Source organism: Micropterus dolomieu, linkage group LG14 (assembly GCF_021292245.1).
Source record: "Micropterus dolomieu isolate WLL.071019.BEF.003 ecotype Adirondacks linkage group LG14, ASM2129224v1, whole genome shotgun sequence".
NCBI classification, from domain to species: domain Eukaryota; kingdom Metazoa; phylum Chordata; class Actinopteri; order Centrarchiformes; family Centrarchidae; genus Micropterus; species Micropterus dolomieu.
The window spans coordinates 19,037,148-19,057,155 of record NC_060163.1 but is presented as its reverse complement, the minus strand read 5'-3'; the positions used below and the strand labels follow the sequence as shown (position 1 = coordinate 19,057,155).

The window sequence follows — 20,008 nt, the reverse complement described above, 5'->3', positions numbered from 1 at the left end:
ATATATGTATATATGTTTATATGAAATTTAAATTCTGCTTTAATATATTGATGTTTAATGAAGTGATGGTTTAATGATGATTTTGTTTTCTTTGTACAAAATGTTTTGTGTTGTTATTATTTATTTTTCTAAATAAAAATGTTGCTAAATTCTGCTCATTTGGTGGTTGTGTCTCCATGTCTTTGCCTTTGTGATGCTTGAACTAGCCATGCATGAAGCTAGGGCAATTTAGGATAATTTTTGCAATTAATTAATCTGTCAACCATTTTCTCAATTAATTAAACTGTCCTTCAATATTATCACACCATCCACTTATACATTACAGTGTTCTTTAATAGGGTTCACTTCTTTAAAGAAACGCTCACTCACTCAAGTGGATTTATCTTTGGCAAAAAATTAAACATCATTTTGCTATACTCATATATAAATTCACATACACACATTCATTCACCATAATGACTGTGATTACTGTAGCTCCTAATGCATCGTGTCTATCAATGTCGACTGACCAGTGTATTTGTAAATCATGAGGTCAGTTTCCTGAATGGAAGAGACTCATACAGTTCAGCTGATAACAGCTAGAACATCCTGTCAGATAACAGAACGGCATTAGCAAAGGTCATATCTGTCCAACATGTCAGAGAGCAGGTGTTATGGTGCTGTTTGACCTGTATAGGCCTCCCTGTAGAACTATGGCGCCCTACAGAGGTGAGAGTTAGTACTCTATTTACATGAGTAGAGGGTGTAAGTGGGTGGAGGAGACAGAGATTATTCTGTCATTGACATCTATTAATATCTGTATTTTGTCTCATTCGCAAACTCGCCAAAAAGTTTGTCTTAATTATTTTGTATTTCCCAAGAATGTTGCAAAATGCTTTACTTAAGTAAAAGTGCAATAAAAAACTCAATTACAAGTAAAAGTCCTGCACTGAAAATGTCAAATTAAAAAAAGGAATATTTCCTAAATGGCCCCTTAACTTCACTTGATATATTCTTGGGTAGATTAATCTATATCAGCGCATCATGTTTTATCAGCTCATCATATGTTTTGTTTGTCAAATCTTAATCTGCAGAGTAACTAGTAACTATAGCTATCAGATAGATTTATTTGACTTAACAGTACAATATAAGTGTGAAGCAGCATGAAATGGAAATAGTACTGTACTGTAAATCTGTACGTACATTGTACTACTGGAAAAGAGTAAAACATGGTATGTGTTTATTATAGTGAAACAACAACAAATAATTGAAAACAAGTCATCAAAAATCTAAGAATATAAGGGGTCCCTGTGGGGAAACTTGGGATTCATGTTGCTGTAGACCAGCCCTATTTATACAGTAAAATTACATGTGAATAAATATATATAGATATACGTATATAAATATATAATCAAGCTAATTACAAATACTAAAATATACTAATAACAGTCTATGAAAAATACACACACATAAACTAGAATATATATACATACAAGATCTTGAAAAGAGAAGATAGACTGTTTGATTTTTTCCCACAGTGAAACTAAACGCATTGACACAAGCATTGATTAAAGAGCTTGACACAAATTTTTAAACAGCCATAACCTTGCAGTAACGGTGTGCGTTGTCTTATCTTAAAACAAGTGTTTTTTCCTCACCAGGTTCTGTGGAAAACTATCCACAACCCTCTAGTACTTTGGTCCATATAAAATCCAGGGCGCTGACGGATCACTACAGCTAATAGCTAATTCTGCACTCTGGGGTAACGATTAGGGAGATTACTTTTGTGATTGGTGTAGTTTAAGAACACAACTTCTCCAAGTTGTGGATTACTGGCTCATTCTTACTTGGGGATCAAACACCTTCTCTTCTGATCTCTTGTGTTTAGTATCACACCAGAGCACAAACTGATCCATTTTCGAGGTGTGTGTGAGTGACTAATATTCACAAAAAATATCAGGACGTGATTAAAAAATATGCAGCTAGTCTTTAACCACCTTTTTATACAATGTCAGAATCTGATGTTTGTCTTCCTTTAACTTCACAGCGCGCACACACACACACACACACACACACACACACACACACAAATACAAGACTGGCAGCTTGGTCAGCTTGGTGGGAGTGTTTCTAGGGAGTTGGTGCTGGTGTAATTTGTTGTTTCCTTTCTCGAGCAGAACAAAAGGACTGATATCTGTGCACAGAGACTGATAACGGATAATTAGGTGCTAGCAGCATGAAGTGATAGCACTAAGAGAGGGAGAAAGAGGGAGGGAGAGAGAGAGAGAATGTGTTGCAGTAAGAGGGGTCTATATTGGCGATGTGAATCGGCAGTGAAGCATTCTGGGGCTTCGTGTTACAGGCCTTATAAGGGCCAGGGCCCCTGTGTCTCTGCTCACCGCTATTCATAGGCTGTCTGTCCCTTGCCCTCAGCAACTCTGCAGGTAAGAAACTTGTCTAAGGTTGACTTTTGAGAGTTTCTCAAATTTGAGGTTTGTTGAGGGTGTTTTAAGGAGCCTTTTTGTGACTCTAGTCAGGAGAAATAGTCTATGGTTTTTCTGCAGTGGCTCAGCTTGGCTCTACACTCTCTTTGTGTGTGTGTGTGTGTGTGTGTGTGTGTGTGTGTGTGTGTGTGTGTGTGTGTGTATTTACACATGTGTATCTGTGTGTATTTGTGTGCACAAATGCATGCCTATCTGTGTCCCTCCGTTTGTGTCACAGAGGTTCCACAGCACCTCACCCACCCACCAGCACCACCACAACCCCAGGGTGTTTGTCCTGAGAGCTGGGAGCAGACAAGGAGAGACGGTAGTGAAGCCAGGGCTGACCGAGGAGAAGCGACCACGAGACGTCGGCTGGGATAAAAGGATAGCACGGGAGGACAAGGGCACCGAGCAGGAGGAGAAACCGCACAGCCAGCAGGAGTTGTTAGCAGGAGGAGTGTTGACGTTTAACCGAAGATGAGTACGTACACAGTGACTCTGAATGGCCCTGCTCCATGGGGCTTCAGACTACAGGGAGGAAAGGACTTCAATATGCCACTCACCATCTCCAGGGTAAGGACAGTCACCTTTACAGGCTGAGATTTGTTGTCACAGAGAAACTTACAAATAAAGAATAAGTTACAGCAACGGGACATTCACAACATGCCACACCAACAACAGCAGACTTTGCTGTGACAAAACAATGCACTGGCAGTATTAGATTTTAATGAAATGTAACAAAATCTGACTGATGGCAAAGGAAATGAAAACCAACATACATGATGCACAATAATGTAAACACAGAACTGAGCATGTCCAGCTTAAAATTGTTTTGGTGATTTGCAGGTGAAAATATGGGTAGGGGTCTCAGTAAAACCCAAAATAGGTTGAAAAGTGAAGGCTTTTTAGACATTTAACATTAACAACATTTAAATGTTTAAAAGTTTTTTAAAAAAATTTAAAAGTGGAGTAGGTTTATTATAGGACCTCCTACACTGTAACATTCAGTCTTTCAAACAGTTAAATATAAATTAGATGTCTGAAAACATTAATTTTCCTAACCAAATTGATCATTCACACCTGAAAATCCCTTTTTTCATTGGTTTTATGATAACATGTTGCATGTTCACTTCATCAAGCTTGTGTTTTCGCATGTGCATACTGTATATGCATGTGATACGTGTGCACATAGGTGTGAGCAGGGGCTGAGCAGCGGTTATGTAATGTTGCTGTACGGGATGATGACAGGGAGGATCAGATGTAATCTCCAGAGAGACTTCTAAAACAGTGCAGCAGAGGAGAGACTGGAATAGTTTTACTGGAGTCGAGTTGCAGCTGCATTAGTCAAATTTTACTGCTGTTGGATTTCTTGAACATTGCTCTTGAACAAAATTGGTACAATATATATTTTACATGCAAAGTCAATGCGTATTTCACCCTCAAATTTTAGCTTGACAGGTTGGCTCGATTAATCATCTAAAGAGGAAATTACTTTTTATCACAGTGCAGTGAATTGATTATTTTGATTATTTTTAGATTAATTTAATTATTTTAACTGTCAAATCTCATGCAAATGATATGTCATTCCAAAAATGGCATTACATCAACAACTTGGCAATGTAACAAGTTAACAGACTTGTTGCAACTGTTGCAAATGACAACAGACAAACACAACAACATGATTTACTAAATAAAATAAAATTATACTAAGAACATAAACACTCTGTTTTCCTATATATACATTAAAGCATTCTCAACCATCAGGATAGATGAAAAATATTTCCCAAAACTAGAAGAATTTGAGAAAAGGCTGGCTAACAAGTGCACCCAAAGTGTCAAATTATTACAGCAGATGAATGTGTTTTAACTTCTGCAGCACATAGACAGGGTGTCAACCTCTCTCTCTCTCTGGCAGGACTGCGGGTGTATTTACAGCGTTTCCTTTAAATAGCACTAGAGGAGAGGTGGATGGATGGATGGAGAGGGCTGGGAATGGGACAGGGAAGAAGCAGAGAGAGAGAGAGAGAGAGGAAGGTAACGGCAGCTTATGTTACCTTTAGTAAGCTTTATTCCTTGCTTATAGTCAGTTTCAGTTTCACCTTTTAGGAGCTGCTCCAGAGAGGACAGCGTCATTTTGAGGTAACAGATGGATTGGAGGATTTGATAGATTTAGGAGATGACACATACCTGAGTAGAACAGTATAGACATTAACTCTGCTCCCTCCCACCTCCCGCTCCTCATTCTTCAGTCCTGTTTGTTTCGCAGCTGGTGATCAGCCTATGCTTTATTGATTCACAACTCTGGACACCTGTTAGTTTATTGTCTTCTGATCCCAGTCTTAGGCAACCAGGGGCAGCTTTGATCCACGTCTAGTATGAAATTGTGTCATTGGATTTGTGCTCATCCTATGGTCACATTGGGCTCTGACAGGTTAACATGAAACACTGCAGTTTTACGTGACAACTCACGGTACCATTACAGTTTGACGTAACACCGTGGTTTGGATTTTGGTCTTAGAACTAAGATAGGAAAGATTTTTTACATCTCATTAGCCAAACTGAAAGCCATTAAAATGTCAAGCAACAAACAGTTTTGCAGCTGTCCAGTGATTTTATATGAGGTTGTTAGTGGGGATTGTCATAGTAAAAATTACTTAAGTCTATTTACATGCTGTCTTGAACCTAAATGAATGAAAACAATTATTTAAAGGAATCAGTGTTCATATCCATATCCTGTTTGGTGCATATGGAAACAAGCATGTGCCATGTGTCTCCATGTGTCTCCATGTGAATAATTACACTGAGGCAGCTGTGCAGAAATAATTTGTTTCCACCTGATATGATCTTGCTTTTCCGCCTCCTCCCACTTACTGTCACTCTGCTTTTTACACACACACACACACACACACACACATTTCTACACACTGGCATAATAACTGTAATACAATAGGATAAAAAGATGTGCAAAAAGGAGACAAAAAAGGTTGACAGGAGGAACAAGGATGTGAGTGACGATCTAAGACGAAGCAGAACAGACAATTATGTTGTGTAACATGGTGACATAATATAGGTAAAGTGTGGACTGTAGAGAGGAGGACTATACTTAATGTAAATATGAAAAGATAGAATCAAGGAAGTCTTGTATGAATGTCAGTAACAGGTGTGTGAGTGTGTGTGCGTGTGTGTGTGTGTGTGTGTGTGTGTGTGTGTGTTTGGGGAATGGAGGGGGGCTCAGTAGGGTCAATCACAGTGAAGCCAGGCACGCTTTAACAGCATAGCTTATTTTTAACTCTTTAACGAGTTGACTGTAAGCCTAGACCCAATGCTGTATGCACCAAGCCTCTGGGCTCACTTAAACCTCCTCTCTGAGTAGTTTAAGCGCTAAAATCTGGCTTTGTGGCAGAGCTACAGCAGGATTCAGCTGAAGGTCAGTATGTGGCTGACAAAAAAGAGTAAAGAAAGAAAGAAAAAAGTGTCTTTTGAAATTAAAAAACTGCAAGGTAAAAGTTCACATTATCTACTGAATAAAGGAATTTCAAAAATAGTTCCTTGGATTTAACCATTCAGCCACTATATATGAATTTAATTTGAGCCACAGTCCCTTTACTGTATATCCATGTCCTGTTTAAGCCTCTACTACTACACAGTCCATTCCAGTAGCAAACATAAATATACAAAACATTATTATTGTTACCATCAGAAATAAGCACAGTTTATTATTATCTTACTAGAAATCCTGCCGCTTTTTACTAATTTAATTTTGTGCTAATTTAGTGGCCTTATTTGTAGCTGTGGGACTGATTAGTTAAAATGTGGTACCACTCTATTGATCAACTTAACGCCAAAATTTTATCCAGCCCTTCATCTGCAGACCTGGTGGATTAGTTTATTTAGCTTCATCAGCTGTTCTCTCCTCTACCTTTAGGGCTTATTTACTGAGCTGTACACACAGCATAAATAATTATGTGGAGTGAGGCGATACATCACAGAGGAACACATATCACATGGCAGCTGAGCTGTAATGCTGTTTTGACCTGGGGTTTCCAGTAAAAATCAGCAGTTAAATGAATTACTTTAATTTGCATTTTAATTTTAGTTTCTTATTTCATACCCACCATGAGGATTAATCCAGCAATCCTAAATACCCCTCCAATCTGTAATGTGTGTATATGTTTGTGTAACTGCATATGTTTTTCAATTGCTTGTGTGTTTCCTGAGGAATCTGTATCAGTTTGACCTGCTCTGTTGACCCCTGCATAGATAACTCCGGGCAGCAAGGCAGTGGGCGGCAGCTTGGCCCAGGGCGACATCATCTCAGCCATTGACGGGGTCAGCACCGAGGGGATGACACACCTGGAGGCCCAAAACAAGATCAAGTCTGCCTCCACCAAACTGTCACTCACCATGCTGAAGTAAACAACCAGCACACAAACACTAAAACATACGTCCCCACAAACTTAGGTAGATGATGCAGAAGCTAATATTAAGGTACTGGAAATTACTTGCAGAAATAACAGGAAGAAGGGAAATCGGTGTGGACATTTTGAGAGTTTAGGAGGAAGTCAAAGCTTCAGCTGGGGAAAAAACAGTAATTTAAATGTATAACCCAATTGGCTCTCATAATATATTAATGGTTATTTTTATCTTTCTTAAATTGTTAATAAAATGTAACACATGCGATGTAACAGTATATTTAAAAGGGATGTTTCATTGCTTTAATCTTCAGATCAAGACGTCCTGCACCAGTTCCCACAGCAACTCCAAGAATGGACTCACCCATGCCAGTCATCCCCCACCAGAAGGTATGAACACACTCACAACAATAATGAAAATATAGACAAATCAAGACAAAAATACACCAGCTATTCATGTGCAAACACAATATGTATATCTGCATACTTGAACATGTTTGTATGTCTGTAATACCTGTTCTGTATTCTCCTCCTGTTTGTGAGAATGTCATCTTCACTATTCTGCCAGCAGACAGTGTCTTGCTGCCCTCTAGTGTCAAATATTCACAGTGCAACTGCAGCCTTATGCACAGGTCAGAGGTCAGCAAACTAAAAACAGCAACCAAATGAAAGGAAAATGAAGACAAAACAAGCTGATACCTTATCTCTCATTTAACTTTAAACCTTTTTCTATCTAGCTATCTTGACCTCCTCTCGTCTTTCTAAGGAGTTAGAAAAACCGAAAGAGGAAGTTGGGCCTAAACATTTTGGTGAAGATGTTCAATTGGAGCAGCCACTGTTCTATGAAATGTTCCAGGATCAAAAGCCAAAAGCCAAAAGGAATATCTTTCAAGTCCCTAAAAAAGATCCAGAGCTCCTCTCGACCCCAGGCAAAGCTCCTGCCTCCTCCACACCATCTGCCGCATCTTCACCAGGAAAGCTGGGACAGTACAATTCCCCAATAGGCCTTTACTCTCCTGAAACTCTCAGAGAAATTATGCTGATGCAGGGCAAGTTTGGAGAGGGGTCAGCTTCTCGGAGAGTTCCATCTTTGGGGTAGGTTACCACAGCAATACATAACTTTCAATCACTGAGAGAAGAAGATTTGTCTCCTTCAGGGATAACCCAAAGACACAACCAAGCTGACTAAACAAAACTGCTTTTCAATCTGGTTAATGAAGCACATCACACCTTCCCCATGTAACCTCACATTAACAGGGCCACGGTGAGGAAATATACTCAGAACTTTCCCAATATTCGTTCCCCTGACAAGTGGTACTAGCGTACACGCTAACATACCTGGCCGGACTCCGGGTAACAGAATAGCGGGAGATCAGACTACAGTTCATATGAGGATCTTTATAACAGGCAGATCTGAGAGGCTTTACTAAAGGTCGAGTGGCCTCAACGCCACATTCAAATGTCTAAGATGCCATCCAAAAGATAATTCAAAATAAAACAAGATTCAAGTGGACCGTGGTTAAAGGAGGATATGAATGAGCTGTTGGTTTCTTCAGACCTTGTGAATGGTACATACTCATTTACTGTGAAATAAAAATGAAACCAGGGAGATGATGTTGCAGAAAGGAAATCTTTTTGCTGTTTCGGCTCCCTGATATCACTCTTTGAAGCTTTTTATCTTCAGGCTGTTGCTAATGCAAAGCCCAGAAGAGAGTTTTAAATCCTGCTTGTAAAGCTTTTTTTGTAGTTTTTAAATTGTTGGTGAGGTTACAGGAAGGTGAAGATTTGTTTCTACGGAAGAGTCGCCATGAGGCAAAAGAAAACTGGTAGATACTTAAAAGCCCTCAGTCAGATTTTTTTCTCTAGGTTTCTTTGTTGTTGTTGTTTTTACTTAAATATTGTAAGGATATTCTGCAAACAACAGTTTCTTTTTTTCCTGCAAATAGTAAAAATGCTCATTACTAGTTCCAAAAGCCCAAACTGACACCTTCAGATATTTGTATAGCACCTTTCTAATCTTTTCAACCACTCAAAGCGCTTTTACACTATATTCACACACTGAGCCTAAGTGCTCAAACAGAAACTAACATTCACACAATGGCAGAACAGCCACCAGGGGCAATTCAAGGTTCAGTACCTTGCCCAAGGACACGTCAACATGCAGCCTAGGATTGAACCACCAATCTTGCAATTAACAGCCAACCAGCTTTACCTCCTGAGCCACAGCCGACCAACTGTACAAAGTCCATTGAGATTAAATTTACTATCATAGAATACTAAGAATTGCACAAAATATTTCCAGTTAAAAAGCTGGTACCAGTGAATATTTGCTTAAAAGATTACTTAACGCTTATCACTTCAGCTGCATAAGGTTGTCTTATTAAAAGTATTCAGATACCAAACTTTCTTTTGGTATTTTTGGACATTTGGCTATTTATAGGCTATCACACATTTAAAAAATAATACTTTTGTTGTAACATATGGGGGTACATATTTGCAAAGAACTGCATAATCTAATGCCAATAACACACTGAAGGCATCATACAGACCTTCCCTACCCTGTCTGTGACACCAGGCCCATTTGTTCCTACCAAATACCTAAATCTTACATTTTTAAAAAAGGTTTAGTAATTATCTAAAACAACTGGGGCACTGTAATTTTTGGTGAGCCTTACTCAAAGAGAGGAAAGTAGCTTATTCGTTGGGGACTATTTTCTGTCGCGGATTAATACAGTTTGGGTGCTGTGGTGAGTATTTACAGCAGCAGGGAAGCAGGTGTATGTGGGATCGACTCAAAATAAATTACAGTGCCGAAGGAACGATTCACTCTGGAGGAGTAAATGCTACCAGGCTTTGGTTACACGGTACTTGTTAGTTGGATCAATTCATTGTCATTACTCCACACTACACACTATCACTACATGACAAAATTTCAATATCTGATGTTTTGCATTTTCACTTTCCATCAACAGGCTTTATTGAAGTTTTATTTTTGAAGTACAAATTGGGGCTCATGAAAAGGCTTGTGTCATCTTTTCTGGTAGGGCTAAATCAGTAATGCCTTCATCCTGACTAAATTGCATGTTATAATGACAGGAGTTTGGTGGGAGTTAAGTTGTGGCCACCTTTGAGTGAACTCTTCCCAATTGTATGGCATGAATTTGGGTGAAGCCTCAGTCATGGAGTACTGATGTAGATGTTAATTTAGTACGCAATCTGCTTGGCCTGACATATCATATCCAGGTGTCAGTCTTCCCTAATGTGTTTCCCCTCTGGAGTTAAGCTGCTTTACAGGAAAGGCCAACGGTAAGTCAGGTGTCAGGAAACGTGCTCCAGGCACATCGCAGGACGATGACGGCAATATCATGCCAGCGGCCCCACCTCACCGAGTACTTGGAGACTGTGATTCCACTGGCTCACACACACACACACACACACACACACACACACACACACACACACACACACACACACACACACAGGAGAGAGCAGCTGTTGTACATGGTCATGGAATGTTCCGCTCTGGTTACACACCATCATCCTGAATCCCCTGGATGCCTCCTTGCCAAACCTGAGATAGCCCCCCTCTCTATCTGTAGGGAGATGTCTCACGTGTGAGTTGCTGCAGAGCACGTTCCACTTCACCTACTGTACCCTGAACACATCCATGTACTGTATAGACAAATCCGCAAGCTGATTTATGTGTTGTGCTCGAGCGCCACCACCTTTACTGCAGTGGCTGAGTGGAACTAAACACATTTACACCAACAGTGAAAGCAGAGTTTGGGTTAATCACGATTTGCATTCGTCCATGACGTCATGACACATGACACATGACAGTAGTTTGTGTACATGTGGAAGTTATTAAGTCTTGAAGCCCTAGTTTGATACAGCTTTTGGAAATTAAATATTAACGTTTTTCTGACCTCCACAGTCTGAATGGGAAAGTGGTGTGTACTCGAGTAGCTAATTAAACCAGGCAGGAATTACTTGCTACCTTTAGATCACCAAAGTCCATGACTTCTTGCATAGTAATCAGAGGAAATGCATAATTTAGTAAAACAGCCCAGAAAATATGTCTCATTGTCTGTTTAAACTGGACTAAATTTAGTTGAAAAGTTTAAGATTTGCAGATTGTAACCCTTATTTTTATGGCATTTGATTACCTTATAACTCCGGTTCTATAGGATCTACTGGACAGATTAAAAAGTGAAATCCTTGACGTACATTATAGTGTTAATGGCAGCTTGTCTACTACTCTGAATGTAACAGTTACAGTTCTAGTGGATCAGGTGGTATGTGTTGTGTTTGTGTGGTTGTGTATTTGTGGCACCGTTCTGTGCTAAATGTGTCTCTGCAACCCCACCTTGTATCATGTGATTGAGACACTTCTGCTCTTGTCAGTCACTCCTGATGATGCAGGGGAAGCTGGGAAATATCCCAGTGATGACAAACAGATGCTATTCTGACCTGTACATGAGATTACAGCACTGGGGTTGGATAGTTTCCTACAAACACACACAGTGTCATTGTTACCGCCAAAATGCCTCTGGTGATTAATCACATACTTTCCTTCTCTTCTCTTTCTGTCCCTCTCTGGTGTGTTTCAGGTTATCGCAAACACAGCTGCAAAGTCAGTACCGTCACATTTCTCTGTATTTAATGTGCATGAAGTCCACGTCAGTAGATAGAGTATTCGTTTTTAGAGCTCTGACAGTGTTGCCTTTGGTGTGAGGTGAAGTTATGCCCCACATGATTCATGTGCGTGAAGTTGAACTAAAGCTTCAACGTATATTGAGTGTAGTGTTTCTGTAGGTAACTGCAACAAGACCTTACAGGCTGAAAATTCAAGACATGGTATTAACAGCATCTGGTCCACAGAAGTGGAAAGTAAGAAAGTACATCTTTTTAAGTACTGTACTTCAGTACAGTTTTATAAGACTCTCTACTTTTTCCTTCATTTAATTTACATTTATTTGGTAATACTGGTTATTTTATAGATAAAGTTTACAGTATATGCAGTATTTTTCATTCTTGAGTCTATTTTAATGCTAATACTTCTTTACTTTTTAAGTAAAAATTGTTACGCTGAACTCATTCTGTACTACCACATCTACCTATGTTTCCACCTCTGCTGGTCCTCCTCAGTGTGTGTCATTTGAAATTTGCAGGTTAAAATCTATCACTATGGCCTGGTGGTTGTTTTAAACATAAGCATGTTTGTTGGTCTTTGGACTGGTATGTCAGCTTTAATCTCTTAAGTAAAAGCTTGTATTTTGTCATTAAGCTTGACATTCAGCTCTAAGTCATGATGGACAAAGCCTCAGATTTTCAGTCGACATGCTGTGTCCCAATACCATATGTAATACTAATCCAATAAAGTATACACTGTGTACTATGCATATTATACTGGTTTAGCAGTTCGTGTACAAGACACTGATGTACATTATTTCACCATTCCAAGAAAAGATACAAGACGTCAGTCAAACTTTGGCCAGTTACCTTTCCAATCAAATCAACAATGGCTTGTTGGAGAGTGGTATAGGAGAGCATTGCTGTCTTGTCTTACTACCAGTGGAGGGCGCCTAAAAATATATGCATAGTGACTTTAAAGTGAAACAGATGTTATAGTGTCTTTATCATCCGTAAAGTGACGTATTTACAAGTGAAATTAAAACTAAAACTAAAAATGTGGGCAAATTAGATCTCGTCCACATTCTTTGGAAGTTTTTTGGCAACTGATATCCAAACCATAGACTGTATAAAAGATAGGGACGTGGTCATCTTGACTTCACCCGTTGATTTGTGGACTGTCGTTTTGAAGCCTCGAGTTTGGCTGATATGGTGCCGCCATGTTGATTTTTTGCCACCAGGAAGTGTCCAAACGTGACTATATTTGGACGAGACGGTGGCGCTAATGGCCGGGTGTGGAGCTAGCTAGCTTGCTTAGCTAGGTGCATTTTTAATTCACGTTAACTGTCAATTTAACAGGGCTGACAATTTTGTCTAGCAAACAACAATCTTAAAACTAAATGTACTCACCAGAGAAAGTGAACAGTCAACTCCTAAGCTTTTTCAACAACACTGGTTAAATTAAGAGTATGAGTCACTTTAACCTGACTGAGTGACTCATCACCATGGTAACAACTTGTCAATCATAGATAATCCCACCCTGAGGCGTACTCTGCTTTCTGGTGTATTTTCCTCTAAATAGGACCATAATTTACTAAATGAACATCATGTTGTATTGACTGAAAACTTGCGACTTAGGCCATAAACTCATTTTGACAGCGTTTACTGAGGTAATAAATCAGCTTAGAATAGGGTCATTTTAACATTATTTTAAATGGAACTGGACTACTTTTTGCAACCAGAAGAGTCGCCCCCTACTGGCCGTTCAATAGAATGCAGGCTTAAGGAACTTCCGCGTGGCTTTGCCTTTCAAACCAGAAGCTTTCAGCTTGATCCAAATACACACCTCATACTATATATATAGTTTTGCTCATGTGGGAGGAGTTAGCAAGTCGCAAGTTTTTCTTGACGTAGGCTATTTTGCATATAAAGAGACAACTGAACCATTTACACAGGGACACAGAATTAGAACTTGGAAATTAAATGTTTTATTTCACAGTGTATTTATTAAGAAGAAAGCTAATATTTTTGTTGAAAATTTTGTAGATAGATATAACAAATTAGATTAATTATTATTAAAAATTGTCATTATTGCTGTTTTTTAAAATTAATTGATATTCATCTGCTTCATTCTGAATATGCTAATTTAGTTTATGTACTGACATGTGTGAAAACCCTACATCCTCTAAAAATGCTTAGAATTAGTATGTAGTATGGAACTGGGACACAGTATGGTGTGTGGTGTATTTGGTCTGTGTAGTTGAGTGTACGTACATGGGGTCTCTCCAAAAACTAATACTAAGCGGTACAACAGCCCTACTTGTCTGCCAGTTGTGTTTCTACATGTTTCCTCCCTTCACTTTGTGTTTTCTCTATGATTTCTTTCCTCTCGAATTGCCCTCTCCACCACCTCACCTGTTAACCTCTCAACTTCACCCCTGCACCTGAAACCTACCAACCTCCTCTTCGACCCACTGATACTGACAGTGTGGAGTACACTCCCAGCTTCAACCCCATAGCTCTGAAAGACTCAGCCCTGTCTACCCACAAGCCCATTGAGGTGAAGGGTCCGGGGGGAAAGGCAACCATTGTTCACGCCCAGTACAACACACCAATCAGCATGTACTCACAGGACGCCATCATGGATGCCATTGCAGGACAGTCGCAGGCCAAGGGACACGACAGGTGAGGTCACACAACCAGACTAACCCCCTCTCCAGTCTTTTATGCGCTCTCTCCACTCACGCACCAGACATCACATCACACTGATCAAACCAGCCCGTGTGTTGAGAAATTAAAGGTCGGTTCACTGAAATTACAGCAAAACATACCTTCTCACTTACTGCTAATGGTATCTACTACAGACAGTTGTGGTTTTATTTGCCCAAGGTTTTGAGATATCTTAGATTTCTGCCTCTACCGCCAGTATAATGGAGGATTTTTCTTTCTGCTACTCGCTGTATTAAAGAAATCATAGTATGCTCAAATTCAGGTTCATAATTATATTTAGGAGTTGTACCAAAATAGGTTTACATGGTTTTATTTTAAAAAAGCACAATATTTTTGTCATACATTGCTAAAAGCACCTCTTTTCACCCTGTGTGTTGTACGCTCCATTTTAGCTACCTAGTGAAGCATCTCACTTCTCTTTGATCTTTGTTGGGAGCTGCACATGTGTAGTAACTCTGTAAGGCCTACTAGCCAATCAGAAGCAAAGTGGAGCGGGTCTTGAAAAGCAAGGTAGTGTGATCCAAAACAAAGCCGTTTCAGCTGGTTACTGCGGCTTCTGTTTAGCAGTACAAGATCCCGAAACACCGCCACTAGGATGGCATTATGATGCATAGTGTTACAGATAGATTACGGAAGTTAAGACTGGACTACATTCGAGCTGTTTCCAGGCAGTTCAGGAGCAGTGTTTTCTGTGGGAAAACTCCCTTTGGGGTGGACTATGGGCTTTTTCACTTTGTTAAACTATAATATACACAAAAACAATATGTTACACAATAAAGGAAAGGAGGAAAGCAAAATGCATAATATGACATCTTTGAACATTGCAACTGCGATGGACTGGCGACCTGTCCAGGCTGTACCCCACCTTGCACCCGATGTCAGCTGGGATTGGCTCCAGCCCCCCCACGACCCTGTATGCAGGATAAGCGGTTAACGATGGATGGATGAACATTGCAACTCTATTGTATTGGGGTGGAGGCAGAAAAAAAAGCAACAGATACCTCATTAGCTAACTGTCTGCACGGCTAGATACCACTTGTGGTAAGAGAGAAAAAATTTTTTTTGGGGGGGGGGGTATTTTGGATTGACAAAAAAAAAAGATACATTTTGCTGAAAAGCCCAAACACAAAAAGAAGCATTTGAACACATATGTTCAAACGCTAAGCCTACGTTGCTACAACGCGAATGTCTACTTTACTGGATACCCGGGCTTTTCCATGTTGTCTGTGTCCGTGGCCACAAACTCCTCTGTGCCTTTCACCCACTCTTCCTCTCCTCATTCCATCCACAAACAAACAACCAACCACACCTGTGCTGTCCTCCACCCATCCTTCCCCATCCTTCCTTCCTGGTTGTGACCTCAGTGAGGAGGCGGGCTCCCCCTTGGCGTAAGTACAGAAGCGCTCCTTTTCCATCCCCGCCTCTCCTCATACACGTGTCTCCTTTGTCTGTTGATTTCATGACAGCTTGTGCATTGCTGCGCGTGTCTCATAAACTAATATCCCACTGAAAGTATTTGGGAATCCTACAGCATTTATTTTTGTCTATTTTGTTGTGGGTTTTTTATGTGTTTCTGAGGTGTTGTGTGTCAAACCAAGGTGTTTGATGGACAAACTCACTAACCACAAGGCCATCATGGACTCGGTTAGGTGTGTGGAAGTACTTCGAAGTACTTTGTCCAAAGTGTGAGAGTGTTTTTTTGGAGTTCTCCTCTAAAAAAGCAACCAATAGCATCACAGCCTCGGGAACCTGATGGGATGTTGTGGCATGGGAATGTTCTGAGTATCCAATCACAAGTTTAAAACAAATATTGCCCGATCAATACTGACTCACTTTTCTAACAGTTCACTATCCAGTCATGTTGCTGTGTAAACTCATTCCAATATCTACTGTACAGTACAGTACAGGCACTTTCAACGTGGAACTTTTGGACTACACAAAGACATTGTATGTGAACAATGAACAAGCAGACTGTGTGTAAAATGCAGTAACTGATTTTAATGTAATCATTGCCCATAATGAAATAAATTCAACAAAGCTTGTAATGACAAAAAAAAGGAACATTTTTAAATTTTAAGTTGGGCACAGGCACCTTTTTCCAGAAATAATGCCTTAAATAACAAACCCAAAATTTAAATCAGTAATATCTCCTCAAACATTTGGCCTAGATGCATAGTTCTGGTCTCCTTTGAAAGTCGGAAGCTAAGGAATATAAGTCCATTGTATATTAATATATTTATTTACTACATGGAGATCCAATAAAGAGAAAACATGATATTTTCATCCTCGCCTGGTAAAAAAGCTATATTTTAATGCAATAAACCATCAAAACCATCATAATGAAGCTTATAATGCAATTGAATATCTTCTAATACATCTAGAATGCAACTGTAACTGTAAATCTGATGAAAATAAACTAAAATACAACAGTTATCATACAACATTTTCAAAATATACCAGGCGAATGTCCATATTTTGGCAATATTTACCGTTAAAATGTTGATTATTATGTTGATATTATTGATATTGGTGATATCTTTAAAACACTTTTTCTGTCCATACAACCAAGTTCCAAATGATAAAACACTGAAATATTGAAAAAAACAGTGAACATTCATCAACATTCTTGTCACCAAAAGCACACCCATGCTTTACAGGCCTGTAGATGGAACAGTGATGGGTACCGGGGGCATCTGTTTTGTATTTTACGTAGCATAAAATACACATGGACCCCACTAGCAAATACAAGATGTAATAATTTTATTACTGTTTCATAAGTCTAAGCCCGGCCCACATGGGATTGTAAAAGTGGTGGAATATTCAGGGTCAGACTAGTAGCATACCAAAGTAAAAGTGCTAATTATGCAGAATAATAAATATTATATTATTGGATTATAATTATTGACATATTAAAATGTGTCATCCCTAATGTTGAAACTTGTAAAGGTGAGGTGAATTTGAACTCCTTTAGTGTGAGGTAGCTAAATCTTTATTACTACATCATAATTTCTGAGTTGATCATGTATTAATGTTTTCTAGTGGTTATTGTTGTCATCTCTAACCTTTTTTATTGTGCTGTCTTAGGCAAATGTCTCCTTGTAAGCTGGTCTTACCTGGTTAAATATGGGTTAAATAAAAAATAATAATAATAATTATGAATCTGTAAAAAGTAAAAAGTAACAATTGCTGTCAAATACATGTAGAGTAGTAAAGACTGCAATATTTCCCTCTGACATGTAGTAGAGTAGAATTATAAAGTAGCATACAATAGAAATGCAAAGGAAAGTACCTCAAAATGGTAGGCTACTTTAGTACAGTACTTGATTAAATGTACTTAGTTACATTCCACTAACAATGCTTACAAGACACCACATAAACCAGATCAGAGTTTAGTGCAATGTCAAACAATACTACAAGCATGTAAAGTAAAGACGAATGAAACAGTTCATCTTGCCATTTTTTCCAGGCCTTTGAACAAAGTTGGCTAAATTAAACACAATTAAAAAGTCAAAGTTTGGATCATTTGTATACCAGAATATTAGTGATGAACCCTGTCCTCTCTGCCCTCTACAGTACCTACAGGCCAGGGGATAGTTTCATTTTGACTTGACTGTGTGGAGGAAAATGATAAATTCAAACTTTTACACATTTTAACAATATTTTACAATTCTGCAGTGAAATTGAATCATAATAAATCATAATTTCCCTGTGAATTAGTAGGAGGTAAATAGAAATTTTCGGATTCCCCCATTAGGGGTAGAACAAATTGTATAAAATATTATAGTAATATAATCTATTCAGTTGAAAATGATACAACATCATGGGCATTTAGTACATTATGATTATCTACTACATTTGGGGGCTTTACACTTAGAGCTCTAACAGTATTCTCTGATCTGCAGTGGAGCTCTGCCTGTTAAGGACCCTGTGGTAGACTGTGCATCTCCGGTTTACCAGGCAGTGATCAGACCAGGAGAGACAAACCAGGACATGTCTGAATGGGCTCGTCGTGCTGCCAACCTGCAGTCCAAGAGCTTCAGGATCCTGGCCCACATCACTGGCACTGAATACAGTCAGTACACTGACTCCTGCTTTCCTTCTATCTTAACTTGTTTTGTCCATTTCAACCTTCTCAGTTCAGTTATCTTCTCATTAGTGAATCCTCACCAAATTCTCTCGTTTATTTCCCTCCATGCAGTGCAAGATCCAGATGAGGAAGCTCTGCAGAAGTCGAGGTAAGATGGGGAGAAGTCAGCGGACTTTAAAGGGTATTTGTACATTAGTTCAATACTTCAAAATGTACCTGGCTGCTCTACTGGCATTCCATCAACTGACACAAAATTTGCCAAAAAAGCAAAACTATTTCAGGGAATTGTTCACAATTTGGAAATTATCCTTACTTGCCAAGAGTTAGATAAAAAGATTGAGACTATTTTCACAACTGGAGAGCCAAGAGACAGTTAGCTTAGCTTAGCATCGAGCCTTGAAACAGGGGGATACAGCTAGCCTGGCTCTGTCCAAATGTATACAACAAAAAACTACAAGCACAAATTAAAACATTATATCTCGTTTATTTAATTTAAAGTTAAAAACAATATGCCACGCAGCCAGTGGAGACTCCAGAAAGTAAGTGATCACGGCTAAGAAATAGCACAACATGTCATTTTTGCTCATTGTTTTTTGTACGAGATATAGGCTACTGTTTTTATTAGGGAGCTAAAGAGGTGATGGTAGGATAGATGGATTTTGCTACCTTGGAAGAGATCCAGGCTAGCTGGTTTCCCATTACCAGTCTTCAATCAATCCTCTCATGTAACTTAATGTTGAACTTTAACATTGTGAGCAAAAGTGTCAGTATTACCTGATGTAACAGCCTTGTCCTGCCTTCCACACCATCAGAGAGAGGTTTGAGTCGGAGGTGAAAGGGCCCCGCTTTGCCAAGCTGAAGAACTGGCACCACGGACTGTCTGCACAGATCCTCAATGTCCAGGAATAAAGAGAAGCAGGAGAGAAAGCGAGAGAGAGGACATGTAAAGGAGGACATGGACAAAAGCACAGGAGTTAACAGGAAGAGGGATAAATTATGGAGGGGAAAAGGAAAAAGAGCAGGAGGAGGCGGAAACTCCTCAGGAATGCGAGATAGTGTTGTAGGCTAGATAAGCAGAATGTGAGATACTAACTGTTAGTGTGAGAATGCAATGTGTTCATAAGCTCAATATTACCTGTCAAATGTATCTGTCCGCTGCTAAGACCTGATCTCGCATTTGGGTTTTTTCTTTCTTTCTTTTTTTCCTGTTTATTTGGGTTTTAAATGAAAGGGAAATTGTACAAAAAAGTATTCAAGTGAAAATGCAGAGCTGATGATGTTTCTTGTAGTACATTAACCACATTCACAAAAGTATGAATTTTAACACTAAAAAAACATGCTTGCGAGAAAGACAAACACACACACACATAGAGATTTACCTACATGCACAAATGCAATATGTAAAAAAATGCACTCAAAAATGTACTGATTTCAATGTGAATAAATGTTTTATTAAAACCATATGGCTGAGTGAACTGTTGTAAACTCATAAATTAAATGAACGTGTCACTCTCTATTTTGTGAATCAAAAACTGGAGGCATGAGCAGTGCCACGATTGATAGGGACATTCTTCAATCATCCTGTCCTGTCATTTCTAGTGCCGTTGGTATGGCAGAGGGGGGTGTTTTGACTTTGCAGAGAAAAGCATCATTCAGAAAGAGCATCTAATACATTCTGACAGAAA

The 20,008-nt window shown here is 39.2% G+C and overlaps 1 protein-coding gene and 2 long non-coding RNA genes across 4 annotated transcripts in view; 1 reads left to right on the top strand and 2 right to left on the bottom strand.

Moving 5' to 3' along the window:
- The window catches only part of LOC123983287, a 29,112-nt gene extending 16,122 nt beyond the window's left edge, over positions 1–12,990 (bottom strand). Inside the window, exons 1-3 of one of the 2 annotated variants that reach the window (XR_006828164.1) lie at positions 12,917–12,990; positions 7,389–7,522; positions 6,700–6,815 (exon numbers count right to left, since the gene is read on the bottom strand). This is a non-coding gene — a long non-coding RNA (uncharacterized LOC123983287). Of the gene's footprint in view, positions 1–6,699; positions 6,816–7,154; positions 7,276–7,388; positions 7,523–12,916 lie in introns of those variants that run through there. The other variant, XR_006828165.1, reaches the window with a different exon arrangement.
- Positions 2,940–19,781, top strand: ldb3b (LIM domain binding 3b). Its single transcript, XM_046069502.1, has 8 exons — positions 2,940–3,035; positions 6,723–6,874; positions 7,189–7,264; positions 11,485–11,507; positions 13,994–14,191; positions 18,139–18,308; positions 18,435–18,471; positions 19,136–19,781. The coding sequence occupies exons 1-8, from the start codon at positions 2,940–2,942 to the stop codon at positions 19,230–19,232; spliced, it is 849 nt and encodes a 282-aa protein (XP_045925458.1). The 3' UTR covers positions 19,233–19,781.
- LOC123983286 lies at positions 16,980–19,336 on the bottom strand. The gene is made up of 2 exons (XR_006828163.1): positions 19,098–19,336; positions 16,980–18,457 (listed from the first exon to the last, which is right to left on the bottom strand). It is a non-coding gene; the product is annotated as an uncharacterized LOC123983286 (long non-coding RNA).
- Positions 19,782–20,008: the final 227 nt, after the last annotated feature.